Source organism: Ambystoma mexicanum, chromosome 6q (genome assembly GCF_040938575.1).
Source record: "Ambystoma mexicanum isolate Mex_15411 chromosome 6q, UKY_AmexF1_1, whole genome shotgun sequence".
In the NCBI taxonomy this organism is placed as follows: domain Eukaryota; kingdom Metazoa; phylum Chordata; class Amphibia; order Caudata; family Ambystomatidae; genus Ambystoma; species Ambystoma mexicanum.
In genome coordinates, this window is record NC_090937.1 from 872,010,634 (window position 1) to 872,034,699 (window position 24,066).

Here is a 24,066-nt window from a genome sequence, read left to right on the forward strand (position 1 = left end):
CTCTGGCAATTACAGCATTCCCATAGAATGTCTGCGGTAATTACAGTGAATGTTTTTAATAGAAAGCATAAGCATTTAATATAAAATATAAGCAGCGTTTAGTGGGGCCCCCCAGTAACAATATGATGGAGATTCTCCATAAAATGGTTTGAATAACACTGCACTAGAGTGAAAGTCACAAATTAGAAGCGACCAAAGCCTTGAAAAATTATAGCTGCGCCAGAGGCTATTTTGTAAAGGTTGTGTGTTAAGGCATGGATTTTCACGACACTGGGAGAAAGTTCCAAAGCTTTACTTCCCTCGCATTTTCCATCCTGACATGTGTTCCTTTAAGTGGGCCTGCATGAGAGAGGGGAAGGCTTTTGGACGCCGCCTACAGGCAGGGCCGGTCTTTGTGTCAGGCAGCTCAGGCGGCTACAGGGGCGCCGCACCAGCAGCCTGCAACATTCATTTTAATAATGTTATGATACGAATTGCGAAACGAAACAAATGTGTATTCTAGCAGTGCTAGAATACACATTAGCACACTGCTGCAGGCTGCAGCCTCGGCCCTCAGGCAGGACAGGGCAATGGCAATTAGCAACATTTGTTGCTCTATTACTTTCCCCCCTGACCCTGGGCCCCGGGTGGCGGTGGCGCACTGAGTAGGATTGATTGGGGGCTGACGTTGTCTTGTTGGCCCCGACATCACTGAAAGCGAGTGGGTGTGCAGCAGCAGGTAAGTGTGTCGGCTCCTGTCCTGGGTGCAGGGTGTTCCCTCACGTCTCCTGCCCTCGGTGTAGGGTGCTGTTCCCTCATGTCTTCTGCCCCCTGTGCCCTGCTCTGCCCCTTCCCAGTCTCAGCAGGGCGCCCGTGCACTTATATTTGAGAGGCCGAGTACATCATTATGTTAAAATAGTAGGCTGAAACAACGCAGTATTGCACATGCTTTTCTGCTACAGCCAACGAAAAAGCCTCCTTTTATTTGGTTGTGACAGCCAGACCTGGAATCGGATCTCGCCATGCTCGCTTGGGTGGTGCAGGGCAGCCCATCAGTATTGGCATAATGGGGGGCCCTGCAGCCCCCACAGGCACTGCTAGGGGCCCCCAAGTCCTGTGTGCTCTCAGAGGGGGAACACACCTTTAGCTGCAGCAGGGGGCACTCCACTGTGCTGGACTTTGACGGCTCCATGCTACCCTTGGTTGGCAGCCTGGGGCTCATTTGTTATATCCTCGACAACACCTGTGACATACCTCCGACAGCCTCTGCGTCCCTTGCACAATATTCAAACCCCTTCCACAACACACACGCCACATGCATAACAACTTAATTACTTCCAAATGTCCTGCACTTCTTGTGCTTTCCCTGAAAACCTGTGCAGCACCCCCACAATCCCTACCCCTCAGCCATACCCTCAGCAACCACTGGCATTCTATAATTGTAATGCCAACATGCCCATCAGGTTACAGTCCACTTTATTCCCCCCTCCCTCATCTTTGCCAAGACACTGCCTCTCCCACACTGTCCAGGCAGGGAGTGCTGTAGAGGAGTGGGCGCATGAGCCCACCGAGTTTGCTTTCACCACACTCTGTGCATCTGCCTTATGGAGAGGTTTGCGCATAGACCTCCCACTGGCAGTAAACCCCAGAGCTAAAACCTAATGAGACGGTTAACTTTCAGTCATAGATAACAAGCCTGAGTTATGCCACCAGCTCAACGTTCCAGATATTGCTTAAGTGCAGGCGTTGATTGCAAGTGGTGCTCACTCGAGCTTTGATCCTGGCCTTCAGGGCAGACCTTCACCCAGAAAAAGCAGGGGATCGGGCTGGTTGTGTAGCCATGTGGAAATGTCCAGTGGCGTTTCCTGGGAATCTGGTGCAGTGTACTAAACATCAACAAATCGCAGATTCAGTTTCGGAACCAATAGCATATGTATTATAAACAATATCTGAGTTTATTATACAAGTTCTTTTATTACAGGTCTTAAATCACTGAAAGTATAGTGGGGTTAACTAGATTGTTAGGTTGGCATTAACTTGCATTCTGGGACTTACAGTTTACCATTTAGGAAGTGAAAATTAAAGCCACAATCTTCCCAGGTATGCAACCTTATATCAGTATTTTAAAGGTTTGGTAATTGAAAGGCTATATTATTATTTGTCTAGCAATGCCTTGACAAGTACAAAAATCACATGATAAATGAACCTGACATTATATACACATTATAGAAACGGGTCAAGCAAAAGAATGTGAATAAACATTTATTTTCCCCATCCTGGATGCCAGGTTTTTCTGTGCAAACCAAGATAATTTTGTGGTGTGTGCAATATATGAATGGACACTATTATTAATATCTAATAATTGTAGTCTCAGGAGGAGAGCTAAGTGGCAACATGCTCGGCTTGGAAGCAAGACGACGCGGAGCAACACAGGTTCGATCCCGGGTCTGCGCTTAGAAACCTCTCGGTATTAAGCGCATTATAAATAACCAATTATAACACCTCAATAGTTTGGGCATACTCCTTTAATTGCATCTGTGATGTTTAATGATATTTCAAGTGTGTGGGTTAAGTACACCTGCGCCATGCACAAAATGGATCTGCATGCTATAGGAATTATCCCATGATATCATCTCCTGTAATGTCCTCTCCCATTGCCCATTGCCTTGAATCCTATCATTTCCAAATTTAGCTTAAGGCTAGATCATTCAATATTACTACCATTGACAGCAAAACCTGGCGAGGATGCCCAGCTGTCTCTAGCTAGAGTCAGACCCCCAAACACAGAAAGCTGTAAAAAAAACAACTTTAAAAAAAATGAATCAATCATCTATCCCCAAAGTTAAACATTGTGCAACTCTGCCCACTAGGCTCTGCCTCCATGCCCTGCCCACTTGGGGCCCTTTGCCTTAAATCTGCCACTGGTGCAGGGTGCTGTTCCCTCACGTCTCAGTCTGCCCCAGCCCTGTCGAATTTGCAGAGGCACTGAATGACACCCGACCAGACGAGTCATGGCGTATGTGGTAGGATTGATGGCTCAGCTCAGTAAATCGCTTGCAACCTGCAGTCACAGGCACCCGCCTGACGTGCACCTGGCTTCACACTAGCATTTCACATTCCAGAGGTGTGACTGACTCTGCACCAGCTCAGCTGGCCTTTTAGGTCCCAGCCTGAGTCCTGTCTTGGGTACAGGGTGCTCCCTCTCATCTCCTGACTTGGGTGCAGGGTGCCCCCTCGTGTCTCCTTTCTTGGGTGCAGGGTGTTCTGTGACTCCTGTCCTGGGTGCAGAGTGCTCTCTCACTCGTCCTGTCCCCAAGGGCAGGGTTCTTGCACACTGTACCCTAAGAGTGGCGGACTGGCCTACAGGTAAGTCTAGCGATTTCCTGCGGACAGTGGGTGGGGGGGGGTCTGTGAACCATGGGCTGTTTTTATGAGGGCAAGCAGAATGTGCTGCATTGCTGTGTGCAGCACAATCAAGATGCAATTTCACTTTAAAAAAAAAGAATCCAGGGCCTCTTTTGGTTCTTAGTCCACTCCTGTGTACCCAGCACAGAGAGCCCGGTGCATGATTCCAGCCCTGCCTCCATACCGAGTTTTCCCTCAATTCCTGGCGGAAATCTCTGCCTATCAGTCTCAATTTAGCAGAAGGGAGGGGACGATCATGGGCTGTAACCAGAAGCATTGCTAGGGGGGCCTAGGGGGCTATAGCCCCGGATCTTTTGGTTGTAGCCCCGAATAGAATCTCAGGGACTACAACCAAAAGGCTAGCTAGCCCCGAGTCCCGGCAGCCCCGACATTAGCATAGCCCCAGATCTTTTCCGGACCTAGCAACACCCCTGGCTGTAACCATGGAAAGGTAGTGCGGGGTGAAAGTAAAACGAGCTGAAATAGGCAAAAGATGAGGGCAGTCAGGGAGGTTGGGGGCCAGCATGTATTGGATCAAGGGGGCTTTTTCAAACACATTGAGAAAGGTAAGTCTACCTAAAGAAATATTCAACGAGCAGCTGCACCACTTGAAGGGAGCAAAAGGAAAAAGCCCAAATTGTTTATAAAATAAAGGAGATTGGGTGTGGGGATTGGTTGGCATGTGGCAGGTGTGCGTGTGCTGGCCATCCCCCGAGCCCCAGCGTTTTGGTAAGGAATCAGTGACCCGGCGTAAGTGAGGACATCACTGCCATGAGCTCCCATCGGAGTCAATGGTGACGCTATTGGGCGACACAGAAGCCAAAGATGTTTAAAGATCAAGTGGTGCAAATTCTAGGCGTGTAGACTCGACGCCATCTTTTAAGTCTTTGCCGGACTTGCAATGGCCCAAAATTACAAATCTAAAGATGGTACACTAATGCCCACCTCGTGAGGGAAATTATGGGGTACTAGCCAGTCCATTTTCTAAGCGGTTACTGGTCAGGGTCGAGGGGGCTCCAACGATGCTTCCTGCCTGGGGTGCAATCTGGTGTAAGACCGGCCCTGCCTACAGGATTACATTTGCATTTTTCCTGGATGTTATGATTGGTTATTTACCCAGAGGTTTCTAAGCACGTACTTGGGAATCGAACCTGTGTTGCTCTGTGTCGTGTTGCTCTGCGTCGTCTCGCTTCCAAGGTGAGCGCGTTGCCCCTGAGCTATCCTCCTGAGACTGCTGTTTCCAGTGAAAGAATCATTAGGGACTACTGCCAGAAGCAGGGCAACCCAGCGTGCACTAGGCAGATGTATAGCACCAGCAGAAACTCATTGAAGCCACGGGTAACACATAACTTGCGCAGGGGCTGCACACAAAAGACAAATTGCATCACGCCCTGCAGGGAGTTAGCATGTCTTCCCAGCACTGGTACCAAGCATACCACCAGAGGTGGGGTGTTTACCACTGGTGGCAATATTTTCACCAGTGCCAAGCTCGGGTGCTGGAATTTACCGCTGATCCATCTAATTATATGAATCGTCCTTAATGGCTACATTGTGCCGCCTGCAGAAGTCTCCACCTACCTCTGGTGGCATTTCTGGTGGCTGGGATCTGATGCCAGCCCTGTTCCTCGCGGGTTCAGTGGCGTGCTCAGATTCTTTTGACTCGGGTGGCCCGAGTTGGGCGCTGTCTCATACACGGGTGGCATGAAACACGAGCGCACACACACACACACACATAATGATCATAGTTTAGAATAATGGGGTGGCACCTGAGGTGGCCAATCAGATTCCAATGGTAGCGCCTACCGCCCCTGGCCACTCCCTGGACACGCCACTGCCCGGGTTGGTTGCCACACGCTTACTCACGTAAGGCCAGACCCTCGCCATGGGACGGTGCTCAGAATAAGATCCCTCTATATACCTCTCCCAAGGCCTTCCCGCCAAGCTGCATCCCACCAGTGATGGATGAAGCGCCTCCAGGGGGCGGCAGACACATTTACAATGTTCTCTTATGGCATTATCCTCAAAGGGAGCCATATGGAGGCTATAAATCTCTCCTCAGTGTCCAGACACTAATTTGGGGTCAGAAATGTGAGCCGGCAACTATATTTCTGGCACTTCCAGCAGGCAGCTGGAGTCAACCAACTTCGCCTCTTAAGGCGGGAGACAAAACACTATCTTCCTTTTCTCCTGCCGGTTTAATCACAAATGATGAGGAAAGACGTTTTTTTTTTTTTTTTTAAAAACACCGCAGCTCCAGCTGGAACTGGGGGCGAAGAGGGGTGGCACACTTGTGTGGGCGGCGCTGCATCTCTCGTGCAATATTTGAAAGAAAAAGTGAGACGTTCAATGTTAAAACTTCATTGATACATGTTGTTGTTTAAAATTGAAAACACGAATATTAAGCATCAAAAAGCTCCCGTTCATGTAACCTATTTGGATTGTATTCACTGCGAATGCTATACGCTTGGTGAACGGCACACAAGACGAACGCGTTTTATTCAACGGTATCCAAAGTTGGGCCTTTTGCTCTGGAAAATGCCTGCCGCAACATGGGTGACTTTGACTCCCGTGTACCTTAGGGGAGAGCAGAGGCGCCGCACTGTAAAGGACTTCTTCCGCACACCGCCCTTCCCAATGCGACTGGCATTAAACCCACTGCCACCCGCAAACAGCGCCACCTCATTGGTGCTGAGCATGAAGTTACCCTCCTGCGCCACAGGGAGGCAGGCTCACAGTGCCGGGTGAGGCTGCTCACTTAGAGCCGCTTCAGCCTTGACACGCTCGCCTTCTGCAGAACTAACTATGGTGGGCGCTCCTTCTCAGAAGTAGCCAAGACATACGGAAGGGTCTCCCAACTCAAAAATAATATAGGAGGGGCCTTGGAGTGGGTTTCTTTGTCAGTCAGTCATTGGGGAGTGCATTGTCCTGAGGGGTTCTACGTTGATACATTGAAATAAAAGTGTGGTCATTTACTTCAACTTAGTTTTCCTCTTCGTTTCTTTTCTGTTAGTCCCTGCCATCCCCCTGCCCACTCCTATGCCACCATTTTCAATCCCTGCTAAACACCCTTAAACATATATATAATAGAGTGTCTGAGGAAGCAACCCTGTAGTTATTATGGTTACGTTGGCTTTCCCATAGGAAGAGCAGTTTTTGGCTGTCTTATGACTTTGTTGCCGTTCGATGAATTCACACTAAACTTTGCCAAAAAAATATAGACCTGACTTTTGGAAAGTTTGGTGTGCTTTCGTCAAGGGGGGGCAAGGGGTGCAAAGTTGTAAACGAAACTTTTCAAATCCGTATAGACATGAATAGAAATTTTTTTTTCCAAAAACGCTGGATGGATTAACCAAACTTGCGTGAAAAGTAGCGGCCTGGTCCCGAAAGCATGCTTTTGCAAATTTGGTGTCCATCTGTCCAGTATTTTCCTTAAAAATGCCCAAAATGTAGGTAAATAAAATTAGTGACATTTCAGTTCAGTCTGTGGACTCACTTCCTAATTCAGTGTCCGCAGACGCCTCTGAGCCAATCAAGGAGCCATGTAACGTTCGCAGACATCGAACATGGTCGGTGGTTGGTCAATTGAGAAACGTGAGGTGCATTAACATTTTTGAAATGGACGCCAAGTTGTATTTGCGAACTGAAAATATAGAACCAAATTTGAATGTTTTTGAAAAGTTTGGTGCTGTTTCGCCAAGAAAGGGCTAAATTGGAGGGTCCTGGGGTAGCATTTTGAAATGGTTTATAACTTTGGCACCGTTTGACAAAACCACACAAAAGTTTGCAAATATATCATAGACCCAACTTTGAATGTTTTTGCAAACTTTTGAGGGATTTATTCAACATTGTAAGGGGGGCCACACATTTCTAAATCAGAATAGGCTTTAATGGGGAAAAACAATCTGTTCATGAATACACCCCAAAGTGCTGGATGGGTTTGCAGCCAACTTGTACAAAGAGCATCGGCAAGGACCCAAAAACATGTTTTTGCAAATATGTTCTGTATTTTATTTTTTCAAAAGTGTTCAAATGTAGGAACAGAAAATAGTGACATAACTTTGGTGCCTGGGCAGTGGGCCGAGCCCCGGCAAGGACCAATGTCTACTCTGATTTGCTCAGTGGGGCCTGCTGCATGGCCGATTCCCATGCCCCATGGATTGTGGACACTGGCCATGGCTGCTAGCCATGAACACTGGCTATTGGTCACATTATGGGGATATAGTGGACACTAGACCGGGATAAAATTGATGCTGCCCGTGTCAAAATAACTAATAGTGCTAGTACTGAGAGTCTTTCTGAATCTCAGGTTTCAGAACGTATGGCAGGCCCTTGTTTGAAATTTAATCCAACTACAGCAATAGAAATGGAAACTGTTCTGAAAGCAATGTGTCCTACCTCCTGTACGGGTGATATCTTCCCCTCGAAATTTATCCTGGCCAATTTCAAGACCTTTGTTTCATTCCTGGTATGTTTTGTAAACATGCCCTTCAGATGGAACTCAGTACCTGATGTTATTATGCATGTTGTGGTTACACCACTGGTCAAGAAACCAGGCACAAGTCCTAAAGATCCCAGTAACATATGCCCCATCACTAATACCCATTTTCTATTGAAGATTGTGGATAAGATAGCTACATCACAACCACAAAAAGATTTTGAACATTCAGGTATCTTCCACACGAACCAATCAGGGTTCAGGAGCTATCACAGGACTGGAAGTGCCCTTCTAGATCTCCAGACCAAAATGCTGGACATCCTAGAGAGAAGCGGTTCAGGGCTATTGATCTTATTGGATTTGTCGGCTGCTTTCAATTTGCTTGACCACAAAAGACATCTGAAAACAATATCCACTATTGGGAATTGATCAGTAAACACCTCTTACTGGATCTGCTCCTTCTTGAGTAACAGGCTGTCCAAAGTGTGTTGGGGTGAAGCTAGCTCAGGAACAGAATTAATATACTGTGGTGTTCCTCAAGGAGCTCGGCTATCTCCTACACTATTCAACCTATACATCAAGCCCCTTTCTGATCAGCTGACTATTATGGGAATGAACTTTACAAGTTACGCCGATGAAACCGAACTCCTGATGGAGTTGAGTGGAGATCACAGTAAAGACTCTGTTAGGTTGGAGCATACTTACGGGCTAGTAAAAGAGTGGATGTCTAAACATTGGATGTGCTTAAACAGTAAAAATTTAGAGTTGATGATTTTTGTCTCTCCGCAGGTTAGAGCTAAACTCGCTCCAGAATATGTGAGTATGGTAATTGTAGCGAACTGCATACACATTGTAAAGTGAAGACTCTAGGAGTCCACCTGGAAGCTTAAGTTGGAGCTGATGCGAATGTGGATGAAATTGTGCGTAAATCTAAACGCCATTTTAGGGTTCTGCGGCATACCAAAACTTTTCTATCATCAACAAAAACTTGAGACCCTGGTCAGAGCTCTTATCATGCCTTGTTTGGACTATTGTAACGTGCTTCTGATTGGAGCCAATAAGAACTATATAACCAAGCTCCAAGTCCTTCAGAATGAAGCTTTTCGTATAGCCTGTGATATTTCAAGGAAGAACCACGCCTCTGATGCCAGGAAGAATCTCCACTGGTTGGCTGTAAAGGCGAGAGTATGTTTTAAGGCCCTCTCCGTGGTGCACAAATGTAGCGATGGTGACGCATCTATGTACCTTAAAAAATGTGTGAAATTGTATGACCCTTCAAGATCTCTTTGTACAAGTAACTGTGGGTACTAAGTTATCCCAAGAAGTAAACGAGCAAGAGGCAACAGGCATTCGTATCCTGTTTTAACAGCCCATGCCTGGAACTCATTACCTTCTGAGCTCTGTTTGGAAAAGCATCTGGTGGCTAAAAAACAGTTCTTCTTGAGTAATCGACTTCAGACTCTCTTCCACCGAGGAACGCCTTTCTTGCTAGATTTGTTATTCAGTTACACTAAACTGGTTAACAACCCCAATTACTCCTTGGTCTTTTTGAAGGCTTTATTGTTGTCCTGTGTCACATTCTTCATTGTGTTTGTGTGCACCCTGATGCCTGCGGGTTCCGGCGTGTTATAAATAAATAAATAATTTATTAAAGAACAGGCTAACTGCAATGGACAACGGGGGTGGTTTGATGGAGCCGGGGTCATGGTCGATCCTCATACCCCTGGCAATTAAGCCATGGCTTGCATCCCCAGCATGCACTGCTGAAAATGACAGACATCAGTATGCGCTGCAACAAAATGTTTGTTAAAGGAGTTGATAATAGGTCCTGGAATCACAATGTGTAAATGGAAAACGCATTTAAAAGAACACTTTATTTAAATTATAAGAATTAAGATTATGTAACATTGCTGCACAGTCCGTACATTTCCAGAATTGAAAATCAAAACAAGAGTTGTAAGAAAAAATAAATGGTATATTCTAATTTTAGTCAAAGCCTTCAAAAAGACCAAGGAGTAATTGGGGTTGTTAACCAGTTTAGTGTAACTGAACAACGAATCTAGCAAGAAAGGCGTTCCTCGGTGGAAGAACTGTTTTTAGCCACCAGATGTTTTTCCAAACAGAGCTCAGAAGGTAGTGAGTTCCAGGCATGGGCTGTTAAAACAGGATACGAATGCCTGTTGCCTCTTGCTCGTTTACTTCTTGGGATAACTCAGTAACTCCTTAACCCTTCTTTCGGCAAGCTGAAAATCACCTCCAGTTCCGCAGGAAAATTATTTTCTGTCATCACCTAAATGTCTGTTTTCAGGAAAACCCTAACCCTGCTCCGAGCTCAATGGGGTTCTTTCTGGACATGTTTGGGCCTTCCAAATTCACGTAACGCCAATGAAGCAAGGTTGAAGCATGGTGACAATGCTGGAATAACTGCAAGTCGTTATTATTTGCTCAAATAACTCCCACAAAGAAACCCTTTTTACGGACATCCTCCTCCGCAAGTTCTTTTTACAATTTTCCGATGTCCCGGGGCAAAGAGATAACTTACATTCATAGTGGGCCAGGAACCGCTGCCGCCGCCAGCTGCCATTCTGCAACATTGGCCCTCTTCGTCGTCGTTGAAATTGACAAAGCAGGAGTTCCTCTTTAGAGGAGCGCTTGGCAAGCCTTTTCAAATAGCGACAAAAGAGAACACGGCTTTTATTATCATACTTATTTTTATGTTTGTACTTTTTCCTTTTGTAAATGTGAACCTTAGCCCAAAGGCAGACGGAGCACTGAACAGTACAGGGTTGAGGATAAATACATTGGCATTTCCCAAAACAAACGAAATTGTTGAGTATGTGAGTAAGGAGAGAGAGAACGAGATATACAAGGACAAGAGAGCTTATACATGTCGTTCTGCCACTCTGTCCAGCTTAACCATTTCAAGACTTTGCACCTAGACAGACTATCTTCAGTGTTGGACACTTTGGCTGCCAATCTGGCATATTGTTTAAGTTATTCCCCATTAGGACTCCCATGGGATCCATTGTGGATTTAAGGAGTTAGGATTGGTGGTAATTCTGCCACCAGTAATTCCGCCATTTTCCTGGAGGGAATACTTCCAGCTTGGAGATGGAGGTATTTCCCACAGATGACCTGCCAATCACTGCAAGAGTGGAGACATTACAATCGAGCTTGATCCCAAATAAAGCCTATTTCGATAAATTGAAGAATGTCCCCAATTCCTCGGTTCATGGCTTATAAAATATTTAACTATATTAATGCATTCCAGGGAAAAATATTTCTGTGTTTCTATGCACAGTCAAAGAGCCCAAGCAACCATAGCGGAGAATCGGACTATGCAATAGAAAAACATAAATAATTGCGCTTTCCAAACCTGCTAAATAAGTAACACACAATCAAAGACAAACTCTAAAAGCTCTAATGAAACTAGTATAAAAAGGTTTTTAAAAATGGTTAAAAACAATATGCTGTGCTATTTTAGTGATGCCAATCTTTGATCTGAGACATCCTTTCCAATGTACGGCACATTAGCTGCTTTAATTACTTCTGAATTCTGAACGTTAGTATTTATTAGTACCACGGGGGGGCTGGGGGGGCAGGGGTTCATGTGGCAGTCTTTGAGTCTTTGATTGGCTAAACACAGGGCTATATTTCCTGATTCAGCCCTTCTTTCGGACACGTTACAATCTGTGTGTAGCGGCCCTGGCTGCCATATTCCTGCTCCTCTGCTCCCTGCAGCCCAACACGGTGCTAGAATCCCTCCCATCCACTCAGGTCTTCACTGGATGCTGCCCATTTTCATTGTCCTGCAATTCCCACCCCATCTAACTTGCATCGCTGGCTCCCAGACTTGATGGTTCAGTACTCCATGGGCCTAATTCAGGCAGTGGTCAAAGTGTACAAAGAAAAGTAGTGGACCGATGTTCCTCTGCCCCGCCCCCTTTTATATCCCGCCCCTTTTCCCTGCTGCATTCAATCCCCCAGTCATTCCCATCCCCCGCTGCCCTCCATTCAGACCACCTACCTGGGTCCTTCCAGTCCTTCCCTCCACCCCAAAAAGCTGTAATGTACACAACTTCTCACAAGACTAAAGAACATGCAGTGGAAACATATACATTTAAATGCCCACCAGCAGTGTCTCATTGCCCCCTCAGCATGCAGCTATATGTAGCCTCCCCTTCCCTTCGCCCACCTTTCACACCTCTTAAGGGGCATGTACATGACAATAGCCACTGATACGCCCTCCCCTCACATTACCTGCAAACACCTAAACACGCACCTTGTGCCAACAGCAATCCACAAATTGCTGTGTGACTGCCTGGGAATAGGCTTCATTCCTAAGCAGCCATTTAAATAAACAAATCTTAGCAAGCGCTTGTGAGATACATAGGTTCAAATCCCCAGCAGGGGAACAGTATTATTTTATTTTTTTATAAGTCGCCTTTCCTACCTTCCTGGAGCGGTACTGCAGGTCAACATAAAGTAAGGGCACTATGGGCGATTTCCCCGAGACGTAAGGGAACATCATACCCTTTAGTTCCCTCCCACTTTGACCTCTGAATTCAGGGAACATTTAGCGCGGTGCAAAGTGACTTTGCACTACCAAACACCACGTTGAACCGAGCCTAATTCAGAGAGCGGTCTTTGCCGGCAAAATTACTCTTTGCACCACGCTGAATGGGCCTAAACCACAAAAAAGCACTAAGTAGCGCAAACGTAGTGCTTTTTTGTGAATTAGGCCCATTTAGCGTTGTGCAAAGAGTACTTTTGCAGGGAAAAGTGACTTTGCTCTGCAAAAATACACTTTGCACCGCTCTGTGAATTAGGTCCGGTTCCACACGTTTTTTGTCAGCGCAAAGTCACTTTGCATCACGCTAAACGTTCCATGAATTTATTCGCCATTAGCAATTCAAGGCCGCTGCTCTAAGAAGCAGCATGACCCGGGTGTAGTAACGGCTTTGTAGTACTTGCGCACGGCCTTCAGCAACTCCTGCTGTCCCCGAGACTGCGTGAATGCCCTTGAATCACTCGGTCGTTATCCGGGCCTTTACACAAGAGCTATAAGCCTTAATTAAAAGCTGCTGTAACCCGCTGCTGCTTGACAGTTGTTTCCTGATATCTATATATGTATTCTCTCTCCTTTTCACCAGCTAATAACGAAAACTTTACGGAGGACATAACGGCAGGAGAAAGCGACCGCGATTCTGTGTCGCCATGTCCTGTTTTTGAAAGAACCGTCCTTGAACTTCCACCAAAGAACCTAGGTGGCGGTCTTCAGCTGTACGACGCCGACATCCGGTCCAGCCTGCCATCCCTTAGCCTACAGCTCAACCCTCCAGAGCACAAGACCAATGGACTACACGCCAGCAATGGACTCAACGGAGTGAGCAACGGCAAAGCTGACAGCGAAACGTCTGGCTCATCGCCAACTGCCCTGCTGTCCCCCACTAAGGAGCCACCACCACTCCCTGCCAAACCCAAACTGTAAGTACCTCCATGTTCTCTGGACGTCCCGGACACATATGCTCTGTTTAAGGTCTAGATGTTGGCGATATGCCCTCCGATTCCTGATGCATATGGGAAAAATGGCGAGAGCGGGCACAGTATACCCAGCCCCTAGGGAATGCATTCAGTATTGACATGTATCTAACCTGTGTCTGTCATGAGAAGGGTGCCTACAGCTGCATCTAATAGTAGTGTGTGAAATGGCTGCAGGGTGGATTATAGAAGCCTTTGTGCATTATCGGAATAGTTTGTTTTTAATTATTTCTTTTAATGTATTTATTTATTTATTTGTTTATTGCATTTATATAACGCTCAAACCCTTAGGTATCACAGCGTTTGTACACACCCAGGGGGTGGGGAGAACAGCCTGAAATAGGGTAAAGTGCATCAAAGATGGTGAAATAGATGCGAACACGGCTAACTTGGTTATAGTCGGGGTTCATGCGTGGTGGACGGCACGAAGGTTAGTTATATTTCTCAAACAGCCAGGATTTGACGAGCTTTCTGAAGATAGCAAATGAGGGTTTGTTGCAAATGCGTGGGGCGGGGGTGCATGTGGCTCCTAACTCTAGCCTTCTGAGAGAGCCTTTGCAGATCAGCTGTCAGAATATTAGCGTAAGACATGTGGGGGGTGGGGGGTGACCATTTCACGCACCTGATCTTGCAGACGAGGGGAGAACATTTCATTGTCTGCTTCTACAGTGAACTCTTAACCTAGTGTCTGTGCTTAAGAAAGAGTTGTGACAGCTGTCAAAAGGAGGCATAGGTAGTGGCAGGGTTCCTTGTATTCATGGCTGTAGTCTAAATTTCGGAGGTCTACCCTTCAGTGAATGAACTTCTGTAGTTTTACAAAGGTAGCGGGCGCCCCTCTCTCGCAAGAACAGACATGATAACCTGTTCGGTGGTTATTAACCACTTGAGAGTTCGCAGCCACTGCTTTTACTCACTGTGCCTTTCACAGATGGGAAATATCCATTTGCATATCAGTCTTTGTCCCGCCCAGGGGCAGTCCAGCACCGAAATACAATGGCAATTCCAATCTGAACGAGATGGAACTTCTGTAGTACTCATTTTTGGTTTGCTAGGCTATTATGATTAAGAATATCTGTGGCTTATTATTGTCTGTTATCACTAATGTTGGTGTACTCTTTAACATCACTTTCCGTACTTCCACAACAACCTAAATGAGAGCTGAATCAAATTTTAAAGGTTCAATTCTTCACCTACCCCTTTAACACACCAATTTCCTACTCACACCCCGAAAACAACTCCCTGTTTTCTAAATATAATTCAAATTATTGAAATGTCTCTGCTCCATGGACCCCTTTTTTGTGCCATATTTTTCCAACCCTCATTCCAGATCCAACCCCAGCCTGTTCCATAGAAACTCCTGAACAACACTGTTTGAATCCCAGAAGTGAAGTTCACATAAACATTTGTTACATTTTTGAAAGTTTATCCAATTACCAAAATATCTGGTTTCATAAAGAAAATGGGTTTGTTTTGAAATTGGAAGTGTTATGTTCTTAGAAATATTGAAAACTGCACTGCTATTGAATGAAGCACAACCTTAAATCCTGTCCACACACCAACGTATCATCTAAAAATGCTTTAAAAATATAATTCAGTCACCCACAGTAGCATTTTTAGGAACTGTGCAAGACTTTCACCTAAATCCTGTTGACCCTGGTTTGAACCTCAGCATTAACAGGATACTGTTTGAATAATTTGAAACTGATGACAATCTTTTTGTAAATTAATTCTCTAAAGCGATTTTTGAATATGTTTAAAGATATTCTGATCATTTTAGTATGCTTATTTAACAGTTGGGCGGTCCCTGTTGGAACCAATGTTATATAAATTAAAACTTTACAACGAAGATTAATTCTAAGCCAACATGTTGAACCGGAAATGTAGATATCAAAAAATGAATCTAATGAAATAAAAAAAATGTCACTGGTGGGAGGTGAGGCAAAGCCATTTTCCGTTCATGCTTCCTAGAGTAAGGGGCCCTTGTTACAGCAGAGTGATATGGGGCGTGCCTGGGACCTCAGGTGTGGCTGGCATTCTAGAGCTTTTAAGGCAGAGATAACCGGCGTTCACCCACTCCTGGATCTTTAAGAGACTGCTAGCGAGGGTGCGCCTGAGTAGCCCGATCAGCTCATAAATTGAGTCATCTTATGAGTGAGGCGTCCTTCTGAAGATTCCATTGAGGCCAGTAGTGTGGTGTGAGGTACATTTATAAAAATAAAGATAATTGGGAGATCTTTGTGGCACTCCATAATTCTGCAGGACTGGAAACTATAGCATAATAGGCTCCACCATATTGTGGATGGCTGAGATCTTTAGCGAGGTCTGGGAAAGCTGAGTTTTCGACTCCTGGGTGCTGAGAAATGTTCCTTTGCTTCCTGGAGGGGAGTTTCTCGGCACTTACAAGGTTTGAAACTGGACTGGCTGTCTCAGAGGATGGAGTTAGTTTTGAGTAACTCTTGAAATGGTTGAGTTACCGCTCAGTCTAAGATCTTGGCTTCTAACAGGAGGTTAGCAATAGGCCGATCCTTATCCTTGTCTCAAGGATCTAGATTTCATTTCGGGAGTAGTGATGCGGTAGCTGCCTTTTTTTACTTTTGCCAGTAAAATAACCAATTTCAAGAAGAAATTGCAGAATTTGCCAAGGAATGGTGTCAGCGGGAAGACCTTCCAATATTTGGAAGGGCATGGGGTGCTTAGAGTCTTGGACATCTGCATTTTTCATGACTTTGCTGCTGAGTTCTTTTGGGACCGGGCAGAAGCTGTTGCATTAGGGAATAATTGGTTTAGGTTCAAGCTCTTTGCTAGGTAGGCGTCACAGTGATGAATTTTTGTCTGATAGTGAAAAATGTATCTGAAAAGTGTTTTGATATTTTATCTGCAAATGTATTTATTTATTTTTACATTTATTAAGCGCACAAAACCCTCACGGTGGATCCATGTAAGAAGTTGGGGGTAGTGTATTGATGCCGAACACCTGCCTGACGTTGCTGTGCTATCGATACAGTGTCACATATCACACACTTTCCATAGTCCCTGAGTGCCGCCAAGTCTAATTCGCTGGAGGCTGGTGTTCTCAAATGCGCAGGGAAATTGCCCTGACTGTAGCAGTTCTGATCGGCTACTTCAAAATGTGTTCTCTTGCACGGTTCTCCAGCAAACTCATTCTCAATGCCTTTGTTAATGTTAATGTTAAAGGTATTTATATAGCGCACCGTCACCAACGGAGTTGGTCTCCAGGCGCTCAGGCGGATCTGTAACAAGAGGGTGGGGGGGGGCAGGTTAGTCAGGTGAAGAGGGAGAAGGAGAGTGAGAGGACTGGTCTGCTTTTGGCGGCTTCAGTTTGGTTTTCACTGTGCACTGAGCTTTGGTGTAAGTGTTGGATCGGAGCGAGACCTCGTGTGCTGTTGATGCAGTTTATGTGTTATTTGTTGTTGTGGTGTGGTGAAGTCTGTGCGGTTTGCTGGGCGAGAGATGGTAGTGTGGTTTTCAGGGTAAGGTAAGTAAGCAGAGGTTTGAGGTTGGGTTAGTAGGTTGTATGCCTTGGTTGTTGCCGATCTTGTTTCATTTAAGTGGTGTACTCTTATATATCTATGTGGGTATTCTTAATAGCTGGTTACGATTCTTGGTCATCTATCCGTTAGGTTTAGATGTCATGGTGCATCGCAGTGTTCCTGGTTGTGCAATCTGGATCTTGGTTGGAGGTCGGCTATATCTAGTCTTCCCTTATGGTGTTGGTGCTATGGTTTGGCCAGCCCCTACATTTCCGCTCTCTATATTGGCGGTGGGTTGCTGGGTTTGGGACTGATTGTCAGGGTGTTGTTGATGATCGTCTTTGGTCTTACGTCATGGTTTAGGTGTGTATTTGGTTGTTAGTGTTGTCCTGTTATGGCTCGCTCTTAGTTTGTAGGTGATATGTCATCGATTGTCTACAATGGTTTCTGAATGTAGTTGGTCGGTTGTTTGGGTCCACGGTTGGCGTCTTTGCAGCTTTGCCAGGCTTTGCAGCTCACAAGACTTAAACTAATTTGATTTGATTTCTTAGCTTTGTATTGCTTTAAAGAGCACACGTAGTTTCCTAGGGAGACTTCATGGTGCTACAAAAAGAAGATGCTTAGAAATGTTTAAAACATCGTTATTCTCCACATTGGCCCTGCAGATCTTTGTACAACTGGTAATATCCTACAGCACAATGTTGTAATTATGTTAAGCTAGGAACACTCTGGCATGTTGGCACCTGTTTCACTTGTTTTCCTGGTGTGAAAAGGATAGTGTCTCTGGACTGTTGCCACAGATTTCTCTCTTTCCACTTTTTTTTCTCTCAGGGCCAGTAAATTCAAAGTTTGTGTCGATAAGGGAGCTCACCAGGAGCTGGGCCCCTGAGAACACTCTGGCAACTTGGCGTGTATTTCACTTCTCCATGGTGTGAAAAGTATAGTGTTTGTAGACTGTTACCACAGATGTCTCTCTTTCTACTTCTTTATTCTCTCGGGACCCCTGGGCCACTAGAGGCCAGGTTTTAGTAATAAGGGAGACTGCAAGGAGCTGGGCAGCTGGTAAGTTAGCATATGTTTCACTTTTCTATAGTGTGGAAAGCATAGTCTTGTAGACTGTTGCCACACATGTCTCTCCTTCCACTTCTGTATTCTCTCCGGGCCCCATGGCCAGTAACGGAAACACTTGTGGCAAAAAGGGAGACTGCAAGGATCTGGGCAGCTGGTAACTCTCTGGCATCTTGGCATGTATTTCAATTTTCCATAGTGTGAAAAGCATAGAGTCTGTAGAATGTTTCCACGGATGTCTCTCTTACCCTTTCCTTATTCTCTCTGCACGCCTGGACCACTACAAGCTACTTTTTTAGTATAAGGGCGATTGCCAGGAGCTGGACTGCTAGGAACACTCTGGCAACTTTGTATGCGTTTCACTTTACCATGGTGTGAAAATCATAGTGTCTGTAGACTGTTGCCAGAGATGTCTCTCTTTCCACTTCTTTATTCTCGGGAACCCAGGGCCATTAGAGGCCATGGCCCTCATTACAACACCGGCGGTAACCAATGGCACTATTAGCACCATGGTTGCTGCCGGTATTGTAACGAGTCCGCCAATGGTTAATGGGGAAATACCGCCCCATTCCAAGGTTGGCGGGTCGGTAATTCCCCATTTACCATTGGCCCTTCCCCATTCCCATTTTTGCCCCATAGGGCTCAATAGGACTGGGGAAGGCATTAATTACGGTACCGCAAATAGCAGTACCGTAATTACCTCGGAAGTCCCTTTGCGGGTCCCTACTTTAACGGTTGGTCCAGACCAGCCGTTAAGGTCGGGAGCCGTAAAGGGACCTCGTAATCAGGTGTTAAGGGTTTAACGGCGCAGACACCTTTTACGGCGCCGTTAAACCCTTAACGCTAGGGTCGTAATGACCCCCCATGATTGTAGTGATAAGAGAGATCACCAGGACCTGGGTAACTGGGAACAGTCTGGCAAGTTGGCTTGTGTTTCACTTTTCTATGGTGTGGACAGCATAGTCTTGTAGACTGTTGTCACGGATGTCTCTCCTTCCACTTCTTTATTCTCTCAAGGCCCCATGGCCAGTAACGGCAAAGTTTGTGGTGAAAAGGGAGACTGCAAGGATCTGGGCAGCTGGTAACTCTCTGGCAACTTGGCATGTGTTTCAATTTTCCATAGTGTGAAAAGCATAGTGTTTGTAGACTGATTCCACTGATGTCTCTCTTTCCACTTCCTTATCCTCTCTGGACCCCTTGAACACTCGAGGCCACGTTTTTCAGCATAAGGGTGGTTTGCCAGGAGCTAGGGTGCTGGGAACTCTCGGGCAAGTTAGCATGTGTTTCACTTTCCCATGGTGTGAAAATCATAGTGTTCGTAGACTGTTGCCAGAGATGTCTCCCCTTCCACTTCTTTATTCTTGAGAATCCAGGGCCAGTAGAGGCCATGTTAGTAGTGAAAAGGGAGATCTCCAGGATCTGGGTAACTGGGAGAACTCTGGCAAGTTGGCTTGTGTTTCACTTTTCTATGGTGTGTAAAGTATAGTCTTGTAGACTGTTGTCACGGATGTCTCTCCTTCCACTTCCTTATTCTCTCCGGGCCCCATGGCCAGTAATGGCAAAGTATGTGGTGAAAAGGGTAATTGCCAGGAGCTGGGCTGCTGTAAAAACTCTGGCAACTTGGCATGTGATTCACTTTCACTTGGTGTTAAAAGTATGGTGTCTGTAGACTGTTGCCACATATGTCTCTCTTTCCACCTCTTTATTCTCTCAGTGCCACAGGGCCAGTAGAGACCAAGAGCTGGGCCGCTGGTAACTCTCTGGCAAACTGTCACAAGTTTCACTTTTCCATAGTGTGAAAAGCGCAATGTCTGTAGACTGTTGCCAGATATGTCTCTGTTTCCATGTCTTTATTCTCTCGGTGCCCCGGGGCAAGTAGAGACCACATTTTAAGGGAAATTGCCAGGAGTAGAGCCACTGGTAACTCTCTGGCAAGTTAACACGAGTTTCACTTTTCCATAGTGTGAAAAGCACAGTTTAGTTTAGTTTAGTTTCTTTATTAGTACCGCACACCAAACACTCAGGTAACTGGGTGCCCAAGGCTTATGCAAGAGTTACAGACAGTTTAGACAACAGCAAAAAGAATAATAACAGTGGCAGAAATAAGTGCAGGTCGACCATGGTTACATGCGGGTCGAGACATGGGAAAGTCAATTACAATACCAAGCTGCTAATGTGACAGAAGACATAAAGAGAATAATCAGGCAAGGTGGATGCAGGGTGGATGCAAAGGTGAGAAAGCTGGTCACTCCTGTTTCTTACCGAGGAGCCAGCCCTTTACTTTGGCTCTAAAGGTCCAAATTGCAAGTTGCATTCGACGGCTAAAGGGTAGGGCATTCCACTGTTTGGCGGCTAACACAGGGAAGCTCACTTCCCCCCGCTTTTTTTAGGAGGAATCTAGGAATGGCAAGGTAATGTGAGTACACGGCTCTAGTTGGTCTAGTTGTTTGGCGTTTGTTGACTTTGTCTGCCTGGTATTTGGGGGCGGAATTTGAGAGGCACTTGTGGGTGATGACGAGCGTGCCGAGGGCAATTCTATCCCGAACTGGGAGGCAGTCGGCGTCCTGTCTAAAGCTACTGATGTGGGTAGATCTCGGTATGCTTAATGCCAATCTTAAGGCATTATTTTGAAGGACCTGGAATTTGTTGAGGTTCCTTTCTGAGGTGCCGAGGTATAGAGTGTTACAGTAGTCAATCTTTGATAACGCTAGTACCCTGGCTAAGGTAATACAACTACTTGGCGAAAGGTATGACTTGCAGGCGTTAATTAGCTCGTTAGTGTAGGCTGTGGATGAGGCAGTGGCTTTCACTTGCTTTTTGAGAGAGAGGGTAGAGTCTAAGTATACCCCCAACGTTTTGATTTCTTTGGCCACTTTGATCGGGTTTCCATCGATGTTGATGGATGCATAGCGAGTGTCTAGTTTGGTAAGCCGTGTTTGGGTGCCGACGATCAAGAGCTCGGTTTTCTCGTCATTGAGGCACAGATTGTGGTCTGCCATCCACGCCTGGATTTCCAAGTATATCTCGTTGATCCGTGTAGAATCATCATCATAGCACCCTGAGAGCGTGATGACACCCAGGCTGTCAAGACGGTCAAAGAGGAGCTTGTATATGTCGCCCTTTCCATTTCTTTATTCTCTCGGAATCCCAGGGTCAGTAGAGGCCAAGTTTGTGGTGATAAGGGAAATTGCCAAGAGTAGAGCCGCTGGGAACTCTCTGGCAAGTTGTCACGAGTTTCACTTTTCCATAATGTGAAAAGCACAGTGTCTGTAGACTGTTGCCAGATATGTCTCTCTTTCCATGTCTTTATTCGCTGGGTATCCCAGCGCCAGTAGAGATCAAGTTTGTGGTGATAAGGGAAATTGCCAGGAGTAGAGCCCCTGGTAACTCTTTCGGAAGTTGTCACGAGTTTCACTTTTCCATAGTGTGAAAAGCACAGTGTCTGTAGACTTTTGCCAGATTGGTCTCTCTTTCCATTTCTTTATTCTCTCGGAATCCCAGGGTCAGTAGAGGCCAATCTTGTGGTGATAAGGGAAATTGCCAGGGGCATAGCCGCTGGTAACTCTCTGGCAAGTTGTCACGAGTTTCACTTTTCCATAGTGTGAAAAGCACAGTGTCTGTAGACTTTTGTCAGATTGGTCTCTCTTTCCATTTCTTTATTCTCTCGGAATCCCAGGGTCAGTAGAGGCCAATCTTGTGGTGATAAGGGAAATTGCCAGGGGCATAGCCGCTGGTAACTCTCTGGCAAGTTGTCACAAGTTTCACTTTTACATAGTGTGAAAAGCACAGTGTATATAGACTGTTGCCAGAGATTTTCGTCTTTATTCTCTCGGGACCCCATGGTCATTAGAGGCCAGGTTTTTGGCGATAAAGCAGATTGCTAGGAGCTCGGCTTCTGGCAGCTAGCTCCTCTCGCTCTCCTTCTTGGAGAGAATGAATGCGACCTAAAGTGCCCTCCCTAGACTACTTAATTCAAGGGCCAGGACTTCCAGCTTCCTCCCTGCAGTCATTCACCAGCGGAACGAGACTTTCTCAAGATGTAGTTGTTATAAAATAATCAGCCTGGAATGTTCTGCTTACAGAGGGGAGAAGAAAGGACACGGGCCTGCTTCCGTGGGCTCAACATCTGTGTTATCCGCAAAGCAACCCCAGCCCCGAGACACTGGTGACAGAGAGAAATATTGGGGCGACCACTGCAAGAGGAATCCTTGTGCTTGACCCCTTTTGAGTTCTACCCCATCAATTAATTGTATTGAGTCTAGCAAGGAACCACATGAAAGGCTTGGCGCAGGCCCAAGCAGCAGGATGGCGGGGAAGGAGGTGGAAGCTGCCACTCATTGCATATCTCTCCACTCGCTTCCTTTCTAATAAAACGCGTCCTCGTGCTCTGCATGTTGCAACACCTACTCCCATGTTTAAATGCTGAGCTTCTGGCAGCTGGCGGGATGAGGCTTCGAACATGGTATGTTAAGTCGTTTAGTCACCAGTTTGCAGACAAGAACCTCCTTCCTTCCCGAGTGGCTTTCCCGGGGACACATCTCCAGTCACGGAATCTCTGTTCTGGGGATGGACTAGCCTCAGCTGTCACTTTCCACTGACAGCCTTGTCTAGCACCAGACGTAGAGCGCAGGTTCTGATAGGAGGAATCGCTTCACCGGATATCCAGGGCAGTTTCTAGGCAACTTGGTGCCCAGGTCGAAACACTAGAATGCGCATCTCCCCGCTCCGCACCCCAGTCTGGCACATGTCACTCCCAAACTACATCTCTGTGTCGCGACAAAACCCCTTCTCAATTTCAATAAATCATTGCTATATAAATGAAGCAGGTTTCATTACATTGTAATTCAAGTACTTTACAGAACAAATTGAATGGGAAAACACAGCCGTTGCTGCACAAGTAAACGGTTCTTCTGTCACCTGCTCTTATGGAAGGCCTTGCCTGAATGCAGTTCAGTTTCAACCCGTCCATACTGCCACACTGCAGGGGGACCAGCCTGCTGGGGTCTGAGGGCCCACTGGCCCTGTGTTCCGGGCGTTCTGTTCGTACCACCTCACTTGAATTTTGCAAGGGGAAATACTGGACTAACCACATTAATTATTTTCTGTTAGAAGGTTATCATTCCAAGATGGACAGTCTGGTACACTCTTATTGTATTCTTACAAAATACATCTAAGAGAGTGGCAAAGGGGACAAATAGTACCAATGAGTGTTCCTGTCTGCTTTGCATTAAATCACTGATTATTTCAGAAATATAACAGTAATCAGAGATCTCTATATTTGATAAACAGGTCCAAGATAAAAGGGTTATATGTGTGAATCTTTAAATAAATAACAGACTTTGGGCTTGGTGCTTACATCACTGTTCACAACGCTCACCCAAACATTCAAATGTTTGTAGCTATGACTCATACATACTAATTTGGACAGCTTACATTTTTGGATGTGAGTATAAAATGGCTACAATGTCAGCCATTCAGATGGGCTACAAGTGCTCTTTTACTTCTTGTGAGAATACCCACCCCCAACACAGAAACATCTCTAGGGAATTATATCCATAGACAGGAAAGGATACCCTAAAAGAGACACCCAATAAATAATACACAGAAAGGATTGTACCTCTTATAAACTTTAGCCTGACCAGTAATAAACCGATGAAGCGTATTAAACCAAACCGGCTTCTAATACATGGTAAAGGGTCCACAGTTCCTCAGCCACTATCTCCTCTCCATCATGCAGGCCTCAACGGTTATTTCTGCAAACAAGAACAGGCCCGGGTTTTATCGAATAGAGCTGGCATTAGCATCTCTTATTAGTGCTGGCCTGCAGCTAGTGAAATCATGGTGTACCAGTGTAGAAAGGGTGTTTAGCACAGTGGATGTACCATTTGAGTTACATTCTTGATTGCTTTATGTGTTAAAAAACATTTCAGTGGGCTCTTGTATGGACATGGCACACATCAGACAAAAACAGGTATATGTGCTGTTATATAGAGGCGCACCACATCGATGCCATTAACCAACAGGGTGGTGACTTGTAACAGTCCACACATCATTGCTGCCCACACATCACTGTATTGATTTGCCATGGACTTCTGGCTGCATGGTGAACACACAATGAACCCTGCTTTCATAATCAAGGTGCCAAGT

General features: G+C 45.8%; 1 protein-coding gene across 3 annotated transcripts in view; it reads left to right on the forward strand.

Annotated features, from left to right (window-relative positions):
* Positions 1–24,066, forward strand: part of PALLD (palladin, cytoskeletal associated protein) — a 1,335,292-nt gene that overhangs the window by 804,210 nt on the left and 507,016 nt on the right. For all 3 annotated transcript variants that reach the window (XM_069631388.1, XM_069631389.1, XM_069631390.1), the window contains one exon: positions 12,973–13,306. In XM_069631388.1, the coding sequence (XP_069487489.1) occupies positions 12,973–13,306 (334 nt within the window). The remainder of the gene's footprint in view (positions 1–12,972; positions 13,307–24,066) is intronic.